Source organism: Pomacea canaliculata, linkage group LG1 (genome assembly GCF_003073045.1).
Source record: "Pomacea canaliculata isolate SZHN2017 linkage group LG1, ASM307304v1, whole genome shotgun sequence".
Taxonomy (NCBI): Eukaryota; Metazoa; Mollusca; class Gastropoda; order Architaenioglossa; family Ampullariidae; genus Pomacea; species Pomacea canaliculata.
Window position 1 is genome coordinate 27,728,420 of NC_037590.1, and position 24,259 is coordinate 27,752,678.

Here is a 24,259-nt window from a genome sequence, read left to right on the forward strand (position 1 = left end):
ACAGAAGTAGGTGGGGTAGGCAGACAACACCAACGACTGTAGGTCACACGACATGACGACATACGACAGCTGCTCGAGGCCAATGATCATTCTGCCCTTGAAACCTGAGTGTAGGAAGACGACAACTGCCTCCACTCTATTCGATACAGACAGCACGCACAGGTTCAAATGCCAGTGTGTCCCTTCAGATGCTCCATGCCAGTGTATTGTTACAGTTCTTGACAAACCTGAAGGTTGAAGAAGAAGGAAAAAAAGAAAAGAAGCAGTTTTTGAAATGGGAGTCTTGCCAGCAACTTTTTAGGCCTGTGTGTTCATTGGCTGGAGTCAGTGTGTAGAAAGGTCACGGTTATGACTAGCGACTTCCTTGTTTTGTGAAACTAGAGGACAAAGAAAAAATAAGATCAGAAGGAACACCGAGCTCTGCCGTTGGTCAGATGACCTAAAGGACATGTGACACAAAATGCCATGCTCCAAGAGTCCAAACCTTGAGAGAAAATGTGTTTGACTCGGCCAATGAGAATGATAAGTGCAGTCTTCACGAGGTCCTTACAGTTAATGGTGCAGGTTGTCTGTGATGGCAACAACCGCCGTCACTGAGTGATCATTACCAACAGCAGCAACACAAACGATACAAAGAGGTTTCAACTGTAGGACCAGTAAGAAATTAGCCTGTGAATGACAGGGAAATAGTAAAAAGGATGCAAAGTCTTGTCTAAAAGTGGAAGCAGAGTGCTCCATGCTCCACAGACCACCTGACACTGGGTATAACATCAGTCGCCATAGCAGCCGCGACTTAAATGGAGGTCGTGGAGTTAATGGACGCACGTGCACGTGTATTTCAATGTGCCTGCATGTCTTTGAGTATGGACGAGCGTAGGTGTGTGCACGTGCGTGTGCACGACATAGGGAGAAAGTCTAATGGGCTTCGGTTTAAAAATTGCCCTTAATTACTTGACTCACCTGACATTCGAAATGGTGACCCACATTATGGTTTTCCGTCGCTGACCCGAGGTTCGATTAGCTTGATTTGAATTTATTTTCAGTTCCCCTAAACTATCTGCCCCGAAACGGGCAATACAAATCAAATGATAAGATAAAACCTTATATTTTTGTACCATCCCGTTTCCAGGTACCATGCAGCTATCACAAAAACTAATCAGACAACTATTTTGTGCCGAAAGATCGTCGCTAAAGCTCAGTCAAAGTAGTCGGCCTCGTCTCCGGTTTTTACAGGTGATAAGAGGGAATCAATGCTGACGTGATGACTAGGCTTTCCTCCCTGGTGAGCTGTAAGCCTGTCATCAGCCGCTCACTATTCCATCACTGTTTGTCCGAAGGTCAGCCAGCCAACTAGTCATTCGCCCCCAGCATCCCCACCAAGACAAAGAGAGAGGAAGGGAGATAGAGAGAAAAAAACGAGGATTGAGCGAGAAGATAAATGATATGATAGGGTATGTGATCGGTATAAAAAGAAAATATGAAAGCTTAGTAAGTGATATCCTACGTCTCTAAGACCCCGAAATTTTAGAAAGCTCTTGGTGTGCTTTCATGAGCGATGTGCGTGCTCCCACCCATAATCACATAATGCTCTTACCTAACCCTCTGTTAACTGTACTCCTACCTCGGTCATTATCTACACGATCTTACCCCACACCTCACACGCGAGCCCAAACGGTTCATTATAACCCATAAGACCAAAGATATTTGCAGAAAATCTTCGGAAATCGCTTTCAAGTATTTTATTCGTCCAATGTTACTTATTGCTCAGACCATGTGATGGACAGAAGACAGCGAAAATGACCAGGAGTCTAGAAGACGGCCTATCAGAGGCTGCCCTCGACAGACAACGGTGACGTCACAGTGTAGAGAAGGAAAGGGAGATGGACGAGCCGACCTCAACTACCCCAGCAAACGTTTGCCATTTGTTTCTTTACACATCATGACAGTTGATTATGGTTTGAGCAATAGAATCCCGTCAAGCGCATGTATAACTGTATAGTTTTCTATAAGCGATACAATCAACGAAAAAAATGATAACTAAATGACCGTTAATGGATAGATACACAACGGATTTCTTTGGGCAGCTTGTCTCCCATGCAGACAGATGATGCCATTTTCTCCTGACAGTTTTTATTTAAACGTAGAAAAGAGACCTTCAGCATCGGATCCTTGTCACAAGCATCTGTCTGTCTGTAAAACTAACGTTGAACGCACACGAGAAGTTCAGTACAGTACACACCCATCCAGACAGCCGTCCAGAGACTGTACCAAGGCTGGAGGTGATTGAATGTCTGGTCACGTGACCCACTTCCCTGGCAGGCGCGGACTTAAAAGTCAGGACAGAAACTGGAGAAGTTGCAGTTACTATATCCCGTCTGTGGCCTATCCGGGCGAAGTGTTGCCACAGAAATCGACTGTAAATGTCACGATTTCCTTGGTGTGACTTGCTTTTGTCCTTTTTCATATGTTTACAGCCATTTCTCTCACCTGTCCCATGTTTTTGTGCCATCTTTGTTCGTTTTTTCTTTCTCTTTCCATCCCCTTCTCTCTCTCTCTGTCTGTGTTTCAGCTTGATAAGCCATCATTTGGAGAAAATCGATCTTTGAAAACTCGAGGAATTTCCGAGGCATTTATCCAATTATGTCTTCGGATCAAGGTCAGAGTAACTAATGGGGAAAAAATCTTCATCTTCCCCAAAACATCCAGCAATTTATAGAGAATATCAGCGCTACTTCTGTGGAGTGGTGACATTTAACCGGGGAAATGTAGATCAGAAAAATTAGCTGAATTTGTTCAAAAGTGTCAAGCATAGGTCAGAACAATGAGTTCAAGCAGCTTAAACATGTCAAACGTTTGCAATATTGCTAGTGTTGAATCGTTGGTGTCTGGCCACCTGAATGGTCTGAAGCAGGGGAAGGGAAAACTTTTTTCCCCAGTGGTCCATTGGATATCTATAAACCTCACTGGCGGGCCGTACAAAGTTATCAACTTAAAATTATCCCGGTATATTTGTTCAGCCGGAGTGTCACCTCAGCGTGTTCCCACCCATGACCGGAGTATCAATACTCACGTGCATGAGCGCGAACGTGACTGACACGTGCCGAAGTGATCGACAAACAACGACAAGCGACGGCACGACGACGATTACAGCTTTTGTGAGGCCGACAAAATATTGCCTCGCATTTCTAAGATTGGTATCGTTTATCATCAAGCTGTGTATCAATCATCGTCATGCTCTTTACGCCAGTGTCGACTAGCGAGACTACATCCTCAAGGCGGAGGGCGCAGCCAATCAACACTAGGCCTTCATGACCTTGACACACGCGCATGCACGTTGTCCCTTCCGGGTCAGATTAATGTATATGCACGATGTTATGATTCAGGGCCAACAAAGTCGACATTCAACTCAATTCTGTGAAGAACTTGCTTGCTTTTGTGTTTAAAGTCAAAGGCTTTTTGACTTTACTTTGTATCAGTCGTTATTTCACACCCGGACTGTCAGGCAGCTTATCATATCTGTACATAAAGACAAAACTTTCATTTCTCTCATTTCTATTTTAGAAAAAAAACACACACAATTACACACATAATTTTTGATATGTTCTCGCAGAAAAATATTTCAAAACGATAAAGGTGATTGTAATCTTCAGCATTGAAAGGTGTCCGCTGTCAGTCTGTGATTGTATTTAGCTAACAGAGGCTTACTGAGAAAACACTTGAAGCCACTAGGGCACCTATAAAAGTTTCATCTAATGGTAATAAGGACAGAAAATGTCCATTGTAAAATAAACGTGTCATATAGTAAGCGGTCAGTCCACGGTGAACCTTTCTTTGAAAACACAATATTATCATATACCCCATCAATGCCGAACTTTAATATTCATCTTTCTTCTAGAGATACGGCATGGTAGCTTCCAGTGTAACAATCCAACCATAACCCGAGAGAATCTGTGATTTGGTCGAAGGGTTACTGAATAATGTCAAGGAGCCCGATTCTGGTTCATCTCCGATGAGAAAAGTTTCAAACACGACTAAAAAGTGAACACACAAAATGAGATGGTGTTCTGTGCGAGTCCTACTGAGGTTCCCATGGTTACACACACCAAGACCATTTGGCTGTGATGGTTCTAACATGTGGTCTCCTAAGTTTCCAGATTTGAAATCCGTGAGAAGGAAACTAAGCAGCGGCCCTACAGTAGCAAGGACAGGCTGACAGGCTGGCTTTGTGGACGTTCCGAGAACCATCTGAGAACTATCATACATTCTCAAGAAACACCTGTAGTCTCGCACCTTCTAACCTGCACATCTTCAGGCTATACACATTCAAACTAGAATAGACACACCTTCAGAATGGAATAAAAACACACTGAGACTAGAAAAACAACACCTTTAAACTAGAAACACTTTCAAATCAGCTCAGACACACCTTTACTAGAACATGTACGCATTGGATTTAGATACAAACACAGACTCGAGCAGAAACACCTTGACAGTAACGAGTTAAGACGAGGTACTTGTTTCAGATTGCTTCATTGTTAACGATTTTCGTGTGTTTGCACGCGACTACCATCTGTACCTCATCGATTCTCCTCTGTCGTCTGCTGCGCAGAACACTTCGACGCGAGAACGAGGCTCGTCAGTCTTTTCTTTGAAACAGCGAGGCAACCCTTTGTTTGGTCAACACTTCTGCTGGCTGGATTCCTGTTCCTAATAAGCAGTGATACCGTTTTTTATGAGGAACACTTTTGGGGTTTTTGTGCTTTCTGTTTCCTTGCTTTTGAAGACATTATTCTGCATTGTCTCCGCAGGGTCAGGCTGGGTACAGTCTATGTGACATGTCCACCTGTGGTATCCGATGTTCCACTTTGTGCACAGAGCACAGTGTCTCGTTTCCAGTGTTCTACGTCATCACCACACACACACACACATGTGATAGATAGCTTAGAATTCATGAAATGAGATTCAGAAAAAATTTGGAAAGCATGGATAATGAATTCTGATGGTTATTGTTTGAAATGTCTGAAATATTGCCAGTCTGAGACCGCAAAATAAACACCGACTAAACCCTCTCTCTCCCAAACTATAGAAGTTGTAGGTATAAAGACATGATGCCGTTCACGTATATGTATCTGTATTAAATTATCGACACTAGGGTCTCACAGTTTCCCCATTCACTTGCAGAATTCATTTTAGCAAATACTATTGTTGCGGAATCCATTACCCAAACTATAAATAGCATCTAGAAGATGCTAAATGGACAAGTTGATACCCACGTGATACCTTCCTCCCGTCATACCTTGTTTTTGTTTTTTTTTTAAAGTGAAAGCTTCTTCTGCACAAGTATCATCGACGGGAAATACTAAAACTGGAAGAAAGCTCATTCAACCAGCATCATTTCATTTGTGCTCTGACACGCGCAGCTTCAAATTTAAAATGAGATAAAAATGAGGCTGCATCCAAACATAATCAGGTCCAGTCTTCCAGATTTACTTCAGAGAGGTTCAGGCACTAAGGCTAATGTATTGTTTACCTGTTTGTCTTTAGTTTAGATAGTAATATACTAACTAAGGATTAATCTATAAAATAATAAATAATAATGATTGTGTAACCTACATCACTTATTACTGTGGACCGTAAGCCTGTAGCAGGTCGTCTGTCATAATCACCACTATTTTCTCAGTCTTTCTAGAAAACACTGCTTGATAATTCTCCTCTTTTCTCTCCGTTGTTGGCAGTCAATGCCAGTAATCAGGCTTTTGTTCTATGAACTCAGTGAAAGCACTAACCTTGGCCATGAGGCTCTCCTGATCGTCGTAACCTGCCCACACCCAGCGGCCCCCGCTGACATTGCCAAATGCTACTGGAGCCTGCTGCTCCTCCAGCCACACCCTCTGCCACTGGCCGGACTTGAGAAGGTGACATATCTACAGGACACAGAGAATGTTACTGAGTTAGATGATGACACATCTTCAGGACACAGTGCGTGACAGACAGCAGTCCACCTCTACACGTCCATGGAATGATGCAAGGTGAAATACACAAAATAAAAACTTCAAATTCCTAACAAAAAGTGACTCCGGCATCTACGACCAAAACAGAAATGTATGAGGAGATGACAAAGACTAGTCCAACTGAAAATGTTTTGCTTTAGTAACCAAGGTTTATACATTTATACCACGGAGGTAAAACTAATTTTAGGTAAGTACTCACCTCTTGATAGGTGAGGAGTCCTTCTGTGTCCGAGAAGTTGCCGGGTACGCCTATACTCACGGCTCTCTGGCCCACCCCAGTGCCACGAGGTCTTGTTGCCAAGGAGAATGTTCTCGCGAAGGCAGCAGTCCCCAGAACTAGCTTTTCTGCCGGGAATCCTTCTTGTAGCCAACCCTGGACTGAATCGTGCTGCAAAAATCATCATGATGTTGGTAATGAGATCGTACAGGCTTTGAAGTGTATATGGTGTAAACAGGAAGAGCTCAACAAAACTCTATATCGCGCTCATTAAAACTAATGTGGCTTGCTTTATCAGCCATATCGTCTTTCTCATCCTGTTTTGATGTTTATTGCATTCAGAGCTGGTTTTATATCATTGGATGGTTTCTTCTGATGTTTTTCAGCTTCCTGGCCTAATGAGGTATGTTTCAATCCGAGCTGTGTTTACGTGCTCATAAAACATCGTTTATTTGTTCGCTGCCTGCTTTCTTCTGACCTATATGTTTCAAAACAAGAGGAAGGGACGGGAGTACTATGACCTTTACGAAAACGGAAATCACTGTGTGTTTTCATTAAGTTAGCTTATTATTTTGGTAAACATTGAGACACTGCATCTGACTGAGGGAAGGGACATGAACACACGACATTTGAAAAGAAAGCTGGAATGGTAAACAAGACACAGAAAAGTGCTTACCACTAGACTATTTTATTCACTGCTGGAAACTTGGTTTTTAGACACAGTGGACCACCAGAGCCGTCAACATCAAACTGGTGTGTACTGGACTGATGTAAATAGTTCACTGGGGTTGACAGGCCAAGACTGACAAGATACCCGACTTCTGTCGGAGGAAGCCGAATATCAACATTATTATTGTCATCTTCAGCTATCGTCTGCTGAAGAACCAGCAGCGAAGAATGACAAAAAGCCAGTTAATTTGTTGTCGCAGCCTACTACTGGACTATTAACGCAGCTTCATTGGTTTTCTGTCTCGGGAAGAAAGAAATATAAATGGTGTGTCTCCGCTGCCAAATGGTTTCTCAGTCAGCTCCTATATTCACTCATCATATATTCACTGGCTGTCTCCACTCATACCAGGCTCCTTCAACGCCAAAGTTTCAACACCACTCGTGTGGTTATCATTCGTTTCCCTATTTACAGACCGTAGTTTTAGAATTCTTTTACTTTTTACATCATTCTTCGTCTGTCTTCGTTTTCTAATCACCGCTTTTTTCGTCAATTTCATTAACTCTTGTCTGTTGGTGACCTGTCTTCGTAGTTTTGTGTGTGTGCGCGCGCGTACCTAGTTCTTAGGTTAGGCATCTTACAAAAAAAAAAAACAACAAAAAACAAAAAAAAAAACAACAACAAAAAACCAGCAACTTCCAATTAAAGACTAAGTGTTAGAATATTTGGATACATTGATTATAAGAAAATGTAGAGATGGAATCAACCATCGCTCATTCCATGTAATTCCGCCTGTTTAGGAGACCTGACGTGGGGCTTAAGGTGACAACAAAAGAGTCACCGACAGAAATCAGACAAAATGTGATAAAGAATCGGCAGAAAAGAGGACATTGAGTCCACCTGGTAGAAAACAGATTGAATGAGGCGAGAACGGAAATGTGAGGTGCAAGTCCACAAAACAAAGGGCAGCATTAAAAATGAAAAAGCTGCGAAGATCGATTAGGTTTTGTTTCTTTGATCCTCGAGTGCGTCAGAGGACGACGCCGTCTAATCAAAGACAAAAAGATTTGCTTAAATTCTCAGTTTCTTTACCACGTGCACAGGAAGTGAGGAGGCCGCTCACCGAGAACATAAGGGGATGGAGAAAAAAAAATCAAAAAAATAAATTGATGTGTTTTTGCTGAGAGAATTGACAAGAAGAGTCTAGTCTGGTCAAGAAATATCACACGAGACACTCGCTGATTGACTGCTTGAAGACATACGTCATGAGGACTAGTCCTCCCCTCTCTCTCTCTATCTCTCACACACAATGATACAGGCATCTATTGCAGAAGAGTTGGTGCCAGCACATGGTAGGCGCTCATCAACTCTGTCCTAAAGGCCATGGAAGCGTAAACATTGATTGGCCTCCGCCTCTTACTCCTCCAGACATCGAGATGACGAGCTCTGCACCGGTCCATGACTTGGTGTCTCCGTGACTAGTGCTCACTTCTTCTCAGCAGTGTTTTAAGCAATCATTACGGTTAAAGTAAAACTTACAGCCCCTTTAATTGAGATTTTGCCCTCGATAATATGTACACAGGTGCGTAGGTGGCCCAGTGTTTTACACTCACATTGTTAGACAGAAAATCGTGAAATTTATGAAAGTGTAAAACATTGAGAGGTTAGAAAACATATTTCAGTTCGGATTATCACCAATGCTTTCTCTGGTGATTGTAAATGAAAGAAAGGTTTTGAGAGAAAGTGTCTTCTGCTTTAGGTAATTGAATGGAAGGGAGCGGGGTGGGATGAGAGTGGGTGGGTATAAATGTAGAGAAAAGACCGTGTCAGAAAACTAGGCCACAACATGGCGCTACAGATTTTTAGTTCATCCTGTGACAACAACGATTGAGTTAACCGTTTTTCTCAGCAGCAGATCGTAAACTCGGCATTGTGAATGAAACTTCCTGGCCCTCAAATGATCGCCATAACGACGGCCATGCTCTTAGAAGCCAGCGCCTTATTTTTTCTTCAGGCGGCCATTAGAAGACAGTCTTGCTTTATGGAGAAGTGTAGCTCGCGATGTTCAAACACAGGCCGGAAGACCGAGCACACGTCTTTCCCTGAGTCTCTGAGATCTCACTTCCGGTAACCGGCGCCTGAAGAAGCTCCATGAAAAAACAATCCGTCACATGCGATCGATAAGCCATTTCCTGTTAGCCTAGATTCTGCTCCCTACATGTGACAGCGGTGTCACGTGGGTCCTTGGTCTGTAACACTGAACCACTTCTTACAGAGAAGAGAAGAGGCGGCAAGTACAAGCAACGACCTGCAGACAGTGATGATGTCAGAGTTGGACCGGAGGCTGCTAACGCTGAGAGGATGACTTGAGTCACGTGATCAATATGAGAAGTTTATGAGGACGTGCACAGTCGCCTTAGTCAAGTTAGGTATCGGGTATCGTTGTTATTTATCAAATGAACTAGAAAGTACATTCTCTGTGATCTGTAAACGCTGAAAAGAATAATATTGAAGACAGTACATCACTGTAGGCTAAAGTGATATGACAGCTGGGAAAACAATGGTGAGATTCTTATTGGCACAGAATGTAGACAATTGCTGGAAGTTTGACCAAAGAGACTTCTTTACGAGCATTTTATTTCAAGTGGCTGGAATTTATAGTTCTGATTGTCTATGTAAGCTAAAGTTCTGGTTGGCCACCACTAGGTAAGCTAGAGGTCCGTCAGTCAGACACTAGATGAGCTCTAGGAAGAAATAATCTCACGATTGCACTCATGCACGCAGAGGTTAGGGCCACAAGAGCAATTACTGAATGAATGGATACCTTTTATATTTTATTTTTTTATATCTCCTTTGATAATACGATGCTTTAAAAGGTCAAGGTAGTCCCATGACCTTTCAGCCGTCGAAAAGGGAGGTGCTTATCTCAGGGCTGACATTTTTGGGTAAAGGTCAGGCAGGGCACCTCTTCTTTGTTGTCATTTTCAGTCCTTGAAAGGGTCAAGTAGCTATTCAACAACTGGTTCAAATAGGAGAAATGCTTTGCACTACCTGGGTACTGATCGAACCGGCTAGGGAGAGCGGAAACCGGTGCTTCGGTATTCACCTGTCCAGGCCGATAATGCATGTCAAAGACACTTTATCCTTCATGTGATAGGAACTAAACAAACATCCAAACCAGCAACAAAGATCAGCTCAGTAGCAACAGCAGCAACAAGTGTCACCTGACCAGAAGAAAAACTACAGACAATGAGCAAGGAGTGAAAGTGGAATGTAACGAGAGCCGAGGAGATAGACGCATATTTATTCGGTAGATGAAAACAGTAGAGGATGCAAACTGTAGAGTTTACTGTCAACATCATGGGCAGACAGACATTAGTATGAAGGTCTACTCACCACTTCCGGGAACAACGCGGCATGATGGCGGGCGCCGGAGGCTAGGTCCCACTGACCATGAAAATCGTACGCCATCAGGTTGGCGTAGTCCACCCACCTGTCAACACAGGTGAGTCTCAGGTAAACACGAGCAGCACGTGCTGCATAACATACACAGCTCCCTATGGTGTCACAGCTCCCTATCCTATGTAACAGCTCCCTATGCTTTGTGACAGCTCCCTAAGGTATTTCATGCCTCACACAAAGTAAGGAAATTCCCTCGACCCCTTTAGAACTGTAAAAATCATGAAGTTTGAAGTATTTATGATTTGCGCTGTGCAAGAACTTTTCAAGCTTTTTTGTAAAGGTCAAACCGTTTTTGCCTACGCACATTCCTATCTCTGTTAATACGTTTGAGCAAGCAATGAGTACAGTTCAATAAACATCTGTTTCAGAGAGAAAGAGACGGAGGAACATTGATTGACTGGCCCATTTAGTCATTGATCAATTTATTTACTTTATTCGTATTCCTACAGGTTGTGACAATTAATGGGAGTGAACCCACAGCTTCTCTTATTTAACAAAACACGTGCAGCACACATGTAAATTATTCGATGACTGAAATACTACAGAGACAAATATGTGATGTTATCGTTTCAAACTAAAACACTCAAAACTGGCAACAGTAATACAAATTCTTGTCATCTACAGCAACTGTCGTCAAGATTGGAGATGTTTTAACACTTAGATGGAGTCTCCATTGCCGGGAGGGGACAGTGTAGTGTGGGTCGGGGTGGACGGAGGAAGTTCAGCGTGTTTACTTGTTACCGCCGAGGTTTGCCTGGAATACAGAATGTTCATCCGATGGGAAGTCCAGCTCGTCTGTAAATTTCTTCAGGTCAGCGATCCCAGACAAGGAGATTTTGTCTGATGAAGCTTCTCCCCTGAGGCTGTTTTTTCCCCAAGGTCGGCACCGTTATTTTTAAACACAGGTTGCTGTTGTTGCTCCTTACCCACTGCTTGCCTAGGGAAGGATGTACAACTAGTCTCTAGCTGGATGGCTAGCACACAGCTACAGTGTTGATATGTCATAGTCCTTCTGGTTGACAGCTACACGTTAACCATAAGAACAATGTTTTAACTATCTGGATTAGGGTTATTGCTGATGTACATTTTTTTTATAAAAAAATCTTTTAGCATACTATTGTAATACTTTTCTCGAAAATAAACTTTAATATTTAGCTGTGTAATAAAATATCCTCTACTACGTGGATTTGAGACATGCCCACTTGTGTCCAAGAGTAACCCTAATTTTATTTCCCGAGGAAAGGACTGTTACTGTTGATGGCACCACACCGGAGAGACTTCTTGCGCATGTTTCATGTCTTCTACGCATGAAAGAAATGGTACTGTACTTATTCTTGAAGCTGTTAAGTCTGTGCGTATTCTACAGTAGGTGTTGCTAGTATTTCTTCTTCTCTGAAAGGTTAGAGGCGAGCAAGCGACAGGTGAAAGGTCTTACAGAACGCTGTCCATAAAAATGTCTGCTTTCACGTTGGCGTCCTCAGCTTTTTAAAATTCGCGACAAACAGCTCGAATCAGCAGGAAATGTTATATTTATAGACAGGAACTGTTTTTGAGCGGCCACGAAAGCACTTTGATAAAGCTGTTCCCGTGAAATGAAAACTGACATGAGATAATTACGAGCGTCGATTGTTTCCGTTTAAAGAAGTCTTTATGAAGAGTTTTATGGCCGCGTTCTTTGCCAGATGTCTAAATCGGGTATGTCAGCGAAATTGTTAGCATAAATACACAAAGGTGAATGTTTCTAGAGGGCAGCAGGTATTCTAACACATTCCAGAACCGAACATAATGTAAATGACTTTTTTTCTTCTTAGCAATTATGTCAAACATGATGCTAATAGAAACATACATCGACGTTTTTGTCAAGTGGTTCATTTCAGATAAAAGAGATGGATGGAGAGGAGGGGAAGTGGGGAGAGAGTAAACACTCGCAAAAGGCCAAACTGTAGACGTTTAACGACTCAACCCTGTCGCGAGATGCCAGAGACTGAGCTCGGTGCAGATGCCGATGTCCCTGACGTCAGGACGTGCGCACGTGGTGCGAGGACCTCAGAGCATCGGGAGCGCGATGACGCAGACGACGATGCAATCGATGGCGCGCCTACAGAGGAGGAGGAGGCTGCAGCTCGCAGTTAGTCTTGTGGTGAGGTGTCCTTGTCTGGCTTTTCCCAGTCGCAGACACGTGACATGCTTGCTGCTGTCGCCAGGCTGATGTTCATGCCGACGACATTTGCCGAACACTTTGCTGGCGACGCCGCACTTGTTAATCGTTTCGTCTGAACAGCTCTTAACATTTTGTATTTGAAATAATTATACTTATTAATAATGATTGAAATCGTAGTTGGAAGTTTTGTCCGTGACTACCTGGAGTCCTCTGTCACATCCAAAATATCCACTTGCTAAATTTAGTAATTTTCTGAAGTGTTAGTAGATCGCGAAGGCACGAGTATGTAGTAATCAAGGGAGAGGAGAGGTAGACACTGTCTTAGAGAAATCAGTTTGGGCAAATAGTGTCGTGTTCATGAACACACATTATAAATGTGACTTATTGTCATGAATGCTTAATGATTGTGGATGCTTAGTTGTTGTACAGATATGTTTCGTAGGTTTTGTCTTATGTTTAGGGGTTGTACATATATAAATATTAGTAGTTATGCATATGATTAATAATTGTGTGTATATGTTTAGTGACTATATATGTATTTTAGTGTTTTGTTTTTAAATTTTGGTCGTGTATATAATTTTCAGTATCTCTACATGACTGGCTTAGTCAGAAGGGAAAAAGATTCATGAGGTTGGAAAAAAAGTGTTGGCACATGCCAGAATATTTCCCAGCGGGCACTACAGAATCTTTCCCCAAGTCAAGACAGAAAAATGACAAGAAGAAGAAAGGAATTGCTTTGTGCATGAGGTAGAACATTCCAGAAATGAGAAGACAATGGTAACAAAGGATAAACAGTCAAGACGAGAGAGAGGCGCCTAGGGAGGGACGCTGGTTGTTCTGAGCAGAAGACCGCACCATCTGAGCTACCGCGGCCCCCAACCTGCTCTTAATGATGATGTCACCGTGTCCACCTTCTGGTTCAGCGCAACAACCGTTGACGTAGTCAGAACCAGCCCCTCGGCCCACCTTGCAGTGGCAGAAAGCAAACCGGGGAAAAACAGGGAATGAGAGATGGCGAGATTACTGTAATGCCGGGAGCAGGACGACACAAGCCGCGCGGCCGCCAAGCCCTCAGTCCACCGCCTCGCCATCTTACAGAGGCTACAGCCACACAGAGCGAGCGATGAGTCATGAGCAGGCACGAGTTAAAGATAAAGAGGCAGACAGATTGTTTCAGTCAGTATTTTGGTTATATGTTTTTGTATACCTATACTTGTGAGCGTAAATATAAGTGTAGATGCATATCTGACATGCTACGGTTGTATGAATGACGATGAGCAGGAACTTGTGAATACAAAAATGAAATTTGTGAATATAGAACATTTGTGGTGGAGGTGTTCATGTAAGCATACGTTACCTGGCAATGTGCGGGATCTGATAGTATGTCCGTGAAGGCTCTACTTCCCCATACACAGCAGCAGTCAGTAGGAGTCTGGGTCCCCCCGTCTGCTTGAGCCTCCTCCTCAAACCCCTCGCGCAGACGCTGTCAACCACGGCGACAATTGTGAGAACATCCATTAACAAAACATTAGAGTTAATGAGTATTACAGTTTCGGAGTTAATTCTCTGATTTCTCTTGCAATCTGATTTTTATGAATCAAATAAGTTTTCCAAACTTGTAGGTGGACAGATATCAGACATTTCACTTGTAACCCTTGCTTGCTCATGAAATACATTGTAATTCTTGGGTAAACATTACAGAAAATTAAAAAAATGCTCTCTGAAGAAATCAACATTATTTCTAAATAACAAATATAGGGTGACAGACAACAAAGTACACATTGTGGAAGTACGAAAGTACAAGTTTGAATCTTGTAAGATTTTTTTGAAGGAGTTGCATGAAGAAACCTAACAAGTTATAGTGAGTGCTATAGTTCATGATGTCTGAATCAGTGATCGATTTATTGTTTGAAAGAAAAGAAATTAATTATTTATAATAAGTAAGGGAGAAACGTCGGAGAAAAGAAACAGACGGGATCAACAGAAGCAAGCAAAAAAGATGTTGTGAAGTCAGAAAGGATTCATGGACGACTTGATAAATGGAGGGAGGGTGTAGGGGGACAGGGTCGGGAGGAGGAGAGAGCTCTGTTGTAAGAATGTAAAATCTGAGACTGACTGTCTCCTATTCATCAACCATTGCAGACGACTTTTTTTTTTTTTCGCTCAGAACAAAGCAAGTGAAATCAGCTACAAGGAAGGGATGCCCTTTTCTCAAAATGGAAGTCATTCCCCCGAGAGGCTGTCGGCCTCTAATAATCTTTCAGTTTTTCATGGAAGCTAAAGAGCGCAAACTTTCGTGCGGGGAAAAGCATTTTTTCCCACCTAATTTTACATTCAGCTCGAGGTCGCCTTGACAAGAAAATGAGTCTGCGGCAGCCTTTCTATGTAAGAAATGTTTGAAGTAGTCTGGTCACTGACACTGCCTTCTCTAGAGAATCCAATTACTTATTGGCGGCTTCCAGCCTTGTCTCTGCTCGTTACACATCAGCTTCCTTGTGCCGTGGGTTGGATGCAGAGCATCTGGATGTTCTGGATCGTGCACTGAGGCTGAAGTCTCTGGAGGACGACCAGGGGCTTGGTGTTGTGGTGCACGCGAAGCCTCGTCTTCGTTGTCCAACCTCCGCTCACAATGCAGAGACTTGCCTTCTTCCTAAGACGTAAATTGTTGACAGTTTATCGTCGCCATGGCACCGACACCAGACACTGGTATCACCAAGAAGTCCAAACAGACGAGGGAATAAGACCAACAATTACCTTAAAAAAACAAAGTGGGGCAAAGAAAACATTTGCAAACCCCCAGGGGTTCTATTCTTAGTACGGTTACAACCATCTTGCTTCGTATGAAGGATCTTGCAGCATATAATTCTTTTGTTTGTGAGTTTCTTTCTCTTCTAGTATATTATATATCAGTATTGAATATGGGGAAACAAAATAAAGTGTAGAGTTTTCAGGCTAAGAGAAGATAAGGGATGCACAATTTTAAATGAGGGTCAAGGTGAATAAATCCTGAACATTTATAATAGAGGGGGTTCGTAGTTTACCCACCGAGTTGTAAAAAAAGGTACGATTTCATACTGATAGCCACATTAAATCTGTTTTACAACTTGTATTAAGATGTTTAACATATATTTTTAGAGTTGGTAATATGCTGGAATATTTATTCTATGTATCAGTAAGAAGTATCACATCTTGCCTGCACCTCAAACTGACCTAGTGGTGATGACATACTGAATCTTGTTCAGTTTGGCCATTAGCGCTGTTGCTGGGGCAACCTTAGTGTGTCCATGCCATGCACTTGCCATCCTCGGAAGGGAGCGGCGGTTCCCAGAGACAAACTGTTGACCTCCAGTCGAGTACATTTTTGCTGTCTTCGTTAAGTTTGCTGTTGGCAGTGCGTGGTCTCCATTCCATAGCTAGGTACTTACTCTTTCTATCCGTTTTTATGTCTTGCAGGTCGCTTTTGCTGTCTGCCATCAAATTAATGACACGGAATTTGTGTGTGGTTCTACCTCCGATTAGACAGGGAGGGATGATTGGTGGTTCGAACGGGCTTCTCGCAGAATGAAGATAAAGATTTTAAAGAGCAGACGCGATGGGAAGGGAGGGCATCATTGATGGACAGCAACTGATGAAAGAAGTCTAGAAGCTGGCTGTTGAGGAGCACTACGTCTTGTAAGCATGTAAGCTCTTGTTCAGAGCATCCATGATGTCAATAAGCCTTCTTTGATAATGAGTGTTGTTTGTTAACATCCCTTCGGCAAAATGTTTCTTGAAGCATCCTGATGAAAGTGAACACTTCTGAAGAACAAGAAGCAAATATCAGAATGAAAGAACGAGCAGAAAGAGATGGGAGCCCAGAAAAGATTTCATTCTTTGATGAAACTTCTTAAGGATGGATAAGACTACCAAAAAGTACGAACAAGACAACAAATAAACAAACATAAATAAAAACAGTCTCCTGTGGTGATGTACTATGGACTTGTCATGTCATGCATGTACCCGTAGAAGCCTTGTGAAGCGGAGTCTGTCCGCGGGTACACTTCCTCGCTGCCTGTCCCCCGGGAACTCCCAGTCCACGTCCACGCCATCAAAGCCAAAGCGGCGCAAGTAGTCGATGAGGTTGTTGACGAAGGCAACAATATCTTCATCGGACGACACGAGGGCCGAAAACTGCCTTCCTCCAACCAGCCATCCTCCCAGAGATAACAAGACTTTGAGCTCCGGGTTTTTCTCCTTAACAGAAACTAGTCTTGAGTACCTAGAAGGCAAGACATAATGATGATGACGACGATAGTAAAGACAATAATGAACCTTTTAATTGTATACTAAAGCCACCTTTAGCTGTCTATAATGATCTCTAGGTGTAGACTATAATACCTGTAGTTGTCTTTAACGAGTCTTTAAGTGTAACCTGAAGCTATAATGAGTCTGTAATGAGCACATAGAAATAATGAACCCTCGGATGCCGAAACTTTTTAAAACTCAGAGTTCGTACTTCCCTGGTTCAAGGAAAGTAGAGCTAAGAAAGCAATGTCAGGAATTACTCCGTGAATATAAATCTCCCTTTGATGCTTGGTTTCTGTTCTTTAGCTCGCTTTCATTCACTCCAAAGTTCAGGAGGGCAGTGTGTAAAGAGGACGGGTAGTGCTGCCGAGGGCTTGGGTGGAGGACTGGTTGGGTAGGGGTGCATAATAGATGCTAGCATGAAAAGTTAAAACACACCAACAGACACGTAGATAAATACTTATATCCACATGCACACGCCCCTGAAAAGACACACACACGTCTCTATGGTGACTGATACGTACATGGATTGGTCATTGGGTTCCGTGGGAACTACTTCCGTTCCTTTGACATCAGCAAAGGCGAAGATGATGTGTGTGCACAGAAAGGGGTCCACGTCGTCAGGGTGAAGCGGCTAGGTGCTGGGCGGTACTGGACCAGTTGGTGTAGTAACACAACCGAACATAGGCCATAGACGCTGGACATCAGGACACAGAGAAACACACAAACACACACACACACATCATTAGTCCTAGAGGACAGCATATCATCTGTTTCTTAACCGAGAATCTTACAAAGTTCATTTGACAGAAACTTATCCAGAGAGAGAAAGAGAAAGACGAGGGTTTTAGAGAAGAAATGATTTTTTGGGTAATAGCAAAAATATTACCCAGCCTTCAATAATGAGTCATCATACTCATTTCGAAATATTCTCTGGAGGCTGCATTATCAATATAATGAAGATGGTAATTTGTAGTAGTGATTTACTTTATTTTAAAAATAAAAATATTTAGAAATTAAATTTCGTAAAAGAGTATTGACATCGTTCTGCTGACGCATGACACTGACAGTTGATTTGTGTTTGTGATTTTATTATTGAAGACATGATAAAGTATGAGGGTACGGAAGGCTCTCAAATTTCATTATTTGTTCAGTTGTATCATTCAGCTTAAGATAAAGTCTTATGCTACTATGTTACATTCTGCTGATGAAGATAGTCCTTGCAGGAAGTGTCTAAACAATAATGAATAATGACATCTGTAGACACACGCTCTGGTAAACTACCTCGAAAAAATACAGTTTATGTGAATCGATAGCGATAAACATGCTTTAACCGAATATTCTAGAAATATCTCAGACCTTCACCTGTTAAATCTCGAGACAACTTGTGTCAGCCCAGCCTTCCAGAGTCTTCATTTCTTCTCACATTGGCAAACAAACCGTGGAAGGTTCTAGAAGGCTCTCGACAGATTCTGTACTTTTGGTATATGCACGGTATCTGAAAGCTTGCTTCTCGTCTGCCTGGTGTCGGTGGGTTTGTCTTTCTGTCTGTGAAAAACTGGAAATGTGGCTCGCCACATGTGTGTCCAGATGTATGCTTCATAGAATGGGCGTTGATTTAATTTTGCAGGAAGGCGGGTTCCAATCATTAAAACACTGTCACATAAAAGCATTTGAAGAAGAAAATATATCAGTGCTTTGTCCTTGTCTCAGTCATCTAAAGGTGCATCGTGGAACAAAGGAGCTTACAAGAGCGCGGACATTTGTAGTCACACGTGCACGTGCACCCAGGCGCCGGGATCGATGGCCTTGTTTGTGGCTTGCTTTTCTTTAAGTTCTCTCGCGAGTCAGGCAGCTGCTTTTCTTTCGTCCTCTGGCTCTGGGGATAAAGGAGGGACTACCAAAACAAAAAATCTGGTGCATGCAGACCCGGTGGTGGTCAATAAACGCTTTTGAGAACGGGAGAAGGACCAAGATTAGCATCTCAGCAACTGTTGATGGTCAATAGAGCGCACAAACAAACACGAATCAGTCAGAAAGACCTTTTTCCTTCTGCTCTGCTAAAAATAATAAAAACGACAAAAATGAAGCTACTTTAGAATAAATACAACCGACGGCATCAGGCCATTCTTTCTCTCATTGACAGTCTGGGGCGCATAACAAAGCACGTTTGACCAAGACCGTTGACTGTAGGTTCGAATCTCGCCTATGGTACACGCTATTTCTCTCTAACATATGGCACTTCTTGACGGTACTGGACTAGTTCATCGTCACATACCTCAGATGTTGAAGTACAGCGCCAACAACCAACCAATCCTTCTTCTTCTCTCACTACTTCATTTCTTCTCTTTCTCTCACTCTGAAATATGAGGACTTTGTAGCAGTAACGATACTATTAAGAAGTTTCTCGACTTTGCGATGACAAGATTTGTAAGAGTCACAGAAGAGAACTTGGTGACATGGGGAATGGTTAAAGTTTCAGTGCAATGTATTGGGTATCGGCTCCGTCTGCTCAGAATGTCATAAGCTAGACTCCAGACAGAAGCCTCTATAATGTTATCACTGCTACACGAGCAGAACAAGGAAACGGCTACACTTTGTTCAAATATTTTTGTAGAATACAAATATCGTTTTGGTATGTGGTGATAATGTCAATTAACTGGAGATGATTGCCCTTTTTTTTTTTTTTTTTTTTTTTTTTTTTTTTTACAAATCGTGAAACAGAGGCAGACAGTCGCCACCAGAAGACATGATGCCACTCAAAAACAGTTCAAGATATTTTTAATATGAGACATTCAAAACTTGTATTATTTTAAAAACGACGTCTGGCTGAAACACAGAAGCATAGGAGATACTTTAATAAAGTTTAGACTGGATATAACTACTTAAATGCCATCAACAGCGTCATTGCTTCAGTCAGGATGAACTAACCCTTTTGTCCTGATGCAGCTAAAACTCAACAGCATTTTTTTCTTGTTTACCCTAAATATATAGATCTTCATAAACATTTCCTCCGCGAGATGGCACTCGTACACACAAACACACATACAAACACACGTGCACGTGCAAGCGTGCGTTGAGTGAACAAGAGACACTGGTTAGCTACCTCGAGTGACCGAAACCTCCGTCTCCTCATGGAAGTAATACAAGTTCGTGGTATCATCGCTCAGTGTCCAAACCTCAATTAGTCTGTGGAACTACAAGAAAGGTCGGGAACTAGTCACGTGACCTGCACTCTGCGTCCCTAGCTCGCTGGCATCGCAAAGGTTTTGTTGCTCCAGTTTGAGGGAAATTTGCTGTTGCCGTCTCCGTAATAAACTGAAGGATTCCATGGGAGGTGGGTAGAGTGTCCTACATTGTGGCAGTGGTCGTTGAAGGGCTGCTGTGACGGGATGAATATGAACATAAAATGTGTTTATTTCAGTAGAGTACCCGGTGGCTGTGGCTGTGAGCACGAGATAATGTCGGTTACGTTCCGCTTCTCCCACAAAGCCTTGCAACGGTTAGTTTGCTCTCCCATTCTCCTCCCCTTACAACTTTGCAATTTGTCGCTCCATACCTGCTGAAATGTATTTTCGTGTCAACAAATTTCCCGGCATTCTCAGGCCAGGTCAGGTGCAGAAGCGGGTGAGATCTTGCACGAGCTCACATAAAACGGACTGGAGCATCTGGTTCTACAGTTTAGAAGTCTGCTTGCTGACTTCATGTTGGCTGCAGTTTCTAATGGCTTAGACATTCTTTCTACAGTTTGTAATGGTAGTTTATGATATGCTTATTTGAACCAGAAGAACAAATTGTGCGATTTAGTAGACTAGATTACTATCTCTTTTGAGAATTATTGTTTTAGAATGCACAAGGGAAAAACAACACACACCACTAAATATCGGAAATCTCACCCATCTCTCTCTCTGACACAAACAATTGTTGACAAAATTATAATTTGGTTCTGATTTTTTAGCACGACAATAGCTGTCAAGAGAAATTAGCAATTTTCTCCAGTTTTCCATAAACATTTTAGTTTAGCCTTATAGCCATTGTGTACTGGGAAAGGCATTTAGTTCTGTCTTCAGACCATACATCACGACTTGTCATATACATCACTTGTCATATACATCACGATATGTCATATACATCATGATATATCATATAGATCACATGTCATATATAAGAAACGGTGGTCATGTTGTATAACACAAATATTACATAAAGGAAAGGATGCTCCTGTCATTCCACATTTGTAGGAAAAATGTATTTCACAGTTAACCTCGATGAAAGCCATAGTCACACAGTCTACTAAATGTTAAATTATCAGAAAGAGATTTGCAGCCTCAAAAGATAAATGACATTTATGACTGTACAGAGAGAAATTTTTACGATGTAAAATTGTACCAAAACCTTTGCTGCGGCACGATGCTTTCTTAAATTTAGGAATAATTCACAGATTACAAATGTGATTTTCGTATAAGTAAAAAAATACTTCAAAGTGGACTTCTAGGATTATTTTGATGGCAATTAGGTTCTTTTTAATGTGAGCTACTATTATTCCAGTTTCAAAAAAAGGGAAGAGAATCAATATCCATTAAAATGTTTTGCCAGCCACAATGATTCCATCTAGATTATGGAAAGTGGTGCAAGCAGACCTGGCACGGATTCTAGACACGTCACTCGTTATCGGTTTTCCCAGAGGTGGGAGCTCAGCTGTCAAGGTAGACGGTTTGTTGGTAGATGTTGGTAGACCATCTAAGGAAGCCAGTGTGTGTGTATGTATGTGTGTGCGTGTGTGTATGTGTGTGTGTGTGTGTGTGAGTTTGTATGGGAAGGTCTTTTAATTGGCAGGATATCGATGTTCATCTGAAAACACTTTGAAGTCGCACATGATTTTAAACTCCTGAGTTTGGCGGCCTCTTTCCAGGTGCGTTCACAGGGGAGGGGAAGGGAATGTTGTAGCTGCAAGAGATGTCCTTCTGTCTAGGTTGCGGGTGACGACGGGGCAGGGTGGATGGGGATATCATCGAGACAGTTGCCAAGCGGCTATGCGGGGTGGACCTGTCGGCTCGGGGTGGGTCACGTGGACAGGACAGTGGAGTAAAATCTACCCGGACTGGAGCATGCTGATCAAGACCTCATTGCACCAGGCAGGACAATAGTGCAACATCTGCTTCATGTGCTTTTGCTACTCAAACCATGTAAAACACCTTGCCTACCTCGCAGTTGTCTAAAGTACTAGTAAGGTCTAGTAGATTGTTTCTAATGATTGGGTGAAGCTAAGTGCAAGTAAAAAATCTGGGTGAATAACCTCATTCCGTTCTCTACACACACGCCTGATATCACAATGCACAGAAAGGTTAAACTCGTGATATAACTTCTGTACACAGATATGGCCACTTAACGTGTGATTCCAGCTCTCCTATTGACTGAAACACTTTTCTTTGTAAGGAAATTGAACTATAGAGAGAAGTTCTCAATCAATTGGATACGAGAAAAATCTTATTACAATGTTACAGAGAGGTTATTGCAGTAAGAATGTTTATAATTTAATGAAGTAAGCTTTAAGTCTGGACAAGGAATCGGCCCTTACCTGATGCAAGGAGCAAATGAATGAGTACCACACAAAGTCCTGTAGTCCTCATCTTGGTTATCCAATCTGAGGATGTCATAAAGCCTGGCTAAACCTTCTGATGATGTTCACAAAACTTGTTTACAACTACACGAAGTTAAATCGGTAGTTTAACCGAAACTATACTTGAAGCGTGGAAGGACGGAACACTTTTTTTAATTATCAGAAAACAGCGCTCCTACTCCAGAAAAGCCAAGTAGCAAGAGACCAACTTCTTTCTTAAAGATCGCGCACGATTTGTTGACGATGGTAAATACCTTTAAAATACACGGAACCGATCAGCAAACCTGGACTTACCGTTAGCCTCCCGGAGTGTTGAGGGAAAACTTCAGAGAAGAGCAGGACACGATCTGCATTGTCCATTGGCCTCCAACATTTAAAGCAGCTGGACATTTGGACCTGCTGCTGCATCCAGACTCAACTCTTTAGTTAATTACTTAAATAAATATGTTCATATATTGGAATGCTCAAGTACATTTTTGGACATTCATATGACGACGCACGCACACCTATCGTTAATATGCGCTTTGTGTTATGCATATATAATTTTTACCTTTTGCTTACATTTATGAGTGACATGCTATGTATGTATTACGTACGTTTAGCTAATTGTGTTGTTATTTTAGCTTTAATAATTTCACAAAAATAAGCTCAGGAACATACCCTTACAGATACGTTCCGTATGAATATATATAGACACACAATTTCCAAGCTTTGTGGAGTACGCAGGTGATAGAAAAAAAGATGCAAATGGTCATCAAGATGAGTACGTGTCTGAAGGCCGACAAGAAATGCTTAATGAATCGTTAACGACTAATTGCGGGACTCCCACCAGCAGGCGGATTGTCTCCCTCCTGGCCGGAAATAATAACGGACCCTGCCACGTTAATCTCCCTTAAACTGTTGGAGTCTTGGGTCTTTGTCCGCTTTACTCACATGTTTAAGAATAAATAAACTGGTGATTTGGACAAACATTTTGCCATTTATGGAATGAAACTCAAACATGGTAAACCAGCCTCACTCCTCCAGCTACCTACCCCTCCTCTACTAAACCACCACTTGTACCAACCCGTTCATCTGGTTTTTTTATCATCTTTCTTGCTTTCCAACAATGTTTTAACTTTTTTTTACTTCTTGAGACTAATAAGTCCCTTCCTGAAAGAGAAATGTAATAATTTATCACACAGACTAAGCTGATTGTAGTCACAGGTCGTTCACACTGACATCAATAAATAGAGAATGAGATTTTTGTAGAAAGCTGTTGTTGATTGAAGAGGAATAAACATTTGGACGACAAGAATTTGCTTTAAGTCAACATTAAAATAGATTAAAAGGCTGTTTTTTTAAAGTTTCAATGAGTGTTTTACTGCGAACCCGTAACCAAAGATGTATGTATGAGAAACAGCCCCTCTATAAATAGTTGCCTCGTGCAAAGGAAAATAAACCCGCAAAGCACGTGACACCAAGAGGTCTGGCGATGTGGGACCTGCATCTTTCTTTATCAGCCTGCATTTTGGACAACAGGACAAGGTGACACTGTGGAGGCCATAGTAAGCTGTCTGTTATCTTCTACATCACTGGGAGACCTTGGATTGAGCTGAGAGAAGCGAAATTTACATTTTCTCCCTTGATTTTATTTTTGAGACACTAAAAGATTTCATCAAGATTTTGATGGGGAGTATGTGAGGGGGTGAGACTCCCCACGTAAAGGATAAGAAACAGGGAGACGCCATATGCAGAAAGGTTAATTAACTTAGTTTACGAAGTTGAAAGATTGATTGCAAACTTACCTCCATAAATGTTTTAGAAGTGTAAACGTTTTTCTGGTTTTGTTTCTCAC

The 24,259-nt window shown here is 42.1% G+C and overlaps 1 protein-coding gene across 1 annotated transcript in view; it reads right to left on the reverse strand.

Annotated features, from left to right (window-relative positions):
* Positions 1-22,905, reverse strand: part of LOC112575098 (chitinase-3-like protein 1) — a 29,330-nt gene extending 6,425 nt beyond the window's left edge. The window contains 7 exon segments of the mRNA XM_025256681.1: positions 5,787-5,924; positions 6,211-6,399; positions 10,292-10,388; positions 13,876-14,001; positions 16,518-16,776; positions 17,327-17,499; positions 22,381-22,905. Of these exon segments, the coding sequence (XP_025112466.1) occupies positions 5,787-5,924; positions 6,211-6,399; positions 10,292-10,388; positions 13,876-14,001; positions 16,518-16,606 (639 nt within the window). The 5' untranslated portion in view covers positions 16,607-16,776; positions 17,327-17,499; positions 22,381-22,905.
* Between the last annotated feature and the right edge of the window lie 1,354 nt (positions 22,906-24,259).